The sequence below is a fragment of the Saprolegnia parasitica genome, assembly GCF_000151545.1.
Source record: "Saprolegnia parasitica CBS 223.65 unplaced genomic scaffold supercont2.1423, whole genome shotgun sequence".
NCBI lineage: Eukaryota > Oomycota > Saprolegniomycetes > Saprolegniales > Saprolegniaceae > Saprolegnia > Saprolegnia parasitica.
The window spans coordinates 1-2,018 of NW_012157817.1; the positions used below are offsets into that span (position 1 = coordinate 1).

Below are 2,018 nucleotides of genomic sequence, written 5' to 3' on the forward strand. Positions count from 1 at the left end.
GTTCTCGGGCACGCTGAGCGTCGTGCGGAACGTCTTGAGGTAAAAGACAATCGGCAAAATCATGCAGCTGAGCGCCGTCGAGGAGGCACCGACAAAGTCCAAGAGGTCGCTGAAGTGGTCCTTCCAGATGATGGCAATAATGACCATGACCACGACCATGACCGTGCGCAGGACGCAGGCCTTGAGGTACGCGCCCGGGGCGGCGTAGGCCGCAACGACTTCATCGTCGACGTGGTTCGTCTCGACGTGGACCTTGGCGTCCGCCGACGGCGTCTCGAGCGACGCGTACATGGCATCCTTGGCCGCTTCGTCCGCGGGTGCAAGGGCAAACGCGTTCTTGTGTCTGTTTATCTTGCCGTGCAACGACACGAGACTATCCATCAACACCACTTGAGATGACTACTGTGTCGGTCCTTGCGTCCAACAGCGATGATGTGCGCGTGCGGTTGACGCGGCGACTGTGCGACGTGGTATAAGCGGCTACCGGTATAGCTGCGCTACACCACTGACGCTACGTCGTAGCATCACCTTCTATGCCGGGTTGCCAGCCGATGTCGGGCCCAACTGCATTGCAGGTGTCTCGCCCAGTCCGAAGGGCCAGTCCTTCTCGCCTCCGCATGTGTGCGACACGACTTGTCGCACCAGATCGCCGACGCAGTCGGTCCATCGTTCGCTTCCGTGTCGTTCTCTCGTCGTCCGTATCGACGACAGCAACGGCATCACCCTGGGTCGATGGCGTAGACCGTGTCTGTGTTTGGATGCTTGCTTGAAATTTCCCTTACGACTTGGCCCTTTAACAGTTTTTTCAATCGTGAGCACTTTGGCAGTCATACTGTGGACAACCAACAAGATATGATCGACGGCGTGATCTGTTAGGCGCCAAGGCAATTGTCGTATGCAAGAATATAATTAGATTAAGCGACACCATACTACACTAGAAGAACGAACCGAGAGACGCCTCAAAACTTGTAGTGGGTCCGGTTCGTGTAGACGTAGTGCTGGTACTTTTCAGGGCAGAACGGGAACGTGATGGCCGACTCGGTTGGCGAAAAGAGCGCAATGCCCGTCTTGATCGACACATACACGGCGAGCACCGTCGTCACGAGCATTGAGAAGATCGCAAAGCACTTTTCGGCCTTGGACAGCGTCGGCCAAAACGTCTTGAGGTAAAATGCGATCGGCAAAATCATGCAGCACGTCGCTGTTGCCGACGCACCGATGAAATCCAAGAGGTCCCCAAACTTGTCCTTGAACGCGATCGCAACCACAACGCAGAGCGCAACCATGATGGTGCGGAGAACCGCTGCCTTGGCGTAGGCACCCGGCGCCTTGTACGCATCCGCGGGGTCGTCGTGGTGCGCAATGAGCTCGGTCGTCGTGTCCTTGGGCGTCTCGAGGTCAATGACATCGGCGGCTTCCTTGGCCACCGGGCTGTTTTTGTGCAGGCCCAAGACAATGCGCTCGGCCATAAACATGGCCGGAAAGAGCACGAGAGCAAATGCAATCACAATATGGAGGTGCATGAAGAGGAACGCGAGGATGACACCGCCGCGCGACGCCGTGAAGCCGAGCTTGGAGCCGGTGATGGCAAAGAGGAGGTTGCCGGGGATCTGGCAGCCGACCTTGAAGACACCGAGGACCGAGACGACGAGAAAGCAAAACGAGACCAGCACCAAGGTGACCGTGATGACGCGCGGCATGCGTTCGGGCTGCGAATGCTCGCGCTGGAGCGACGGGATGATGATACCAGCCGCATACGCAAGGGCCAAGCTACCAAAGACGGTCGCGACACCGCTGAGCGAGAGCTCGGGCGACGGCGGCGAGACTTCGTCCGGAATCTCAATGTTGCTGACCAAGATGTAGATGGCGATCGCATCGGCGAAAAGCACGCCGAGCGCACCGGCGGTGGCCGTGCCCGCGCTTTCCTTGAGCGTCGGGACGAGGCAGACGGGGAGGAGCGAGAGACCCATGAGGATGATCCACGTCGTATCTTCGTACGAGTCCGGAAACAAGACCGT

The 2,018-nt window shown here is 58.2% G+C and overlaps 2 protein-coding genes across 2 annotated transcripts; both read right to left on the reverse strand.

Moving 5' to 3' along the window:
• Window positions 1–12: 12 nt before the first annotated feature.
• SPRG_18737 (hypothetical protein) lies at window positions 13–291 on the reverse strand (the record flags this gene model as incomplete). Its single annotated transcript, XM_012358181.1, has 1 exon — window positions 13–291. A coding segment is annotated over one exon (279 nt), but the record flags the coding sequence as incomplete, so codon positions are not given.
• Window positions 292–959: 668 nt separating this feature from the next.
• SPRG_18739 (hypothetical protein) lies at window positions 960–2,018 on the reverse strand (the record flags this gene model as incomplete). The annotated part of the gene is made up of 1 exon (XM_012358182.1): window positions 960–2,018. The coding sequence occupies exon 1, from the start codon at window positions 1,968–1,970 to the stop codon at window positions 960–962; it is 1,011 nt and encodes a 336-aa protein (XP_012213572.1). The 5' UTR covers window positions 1,971–2,018.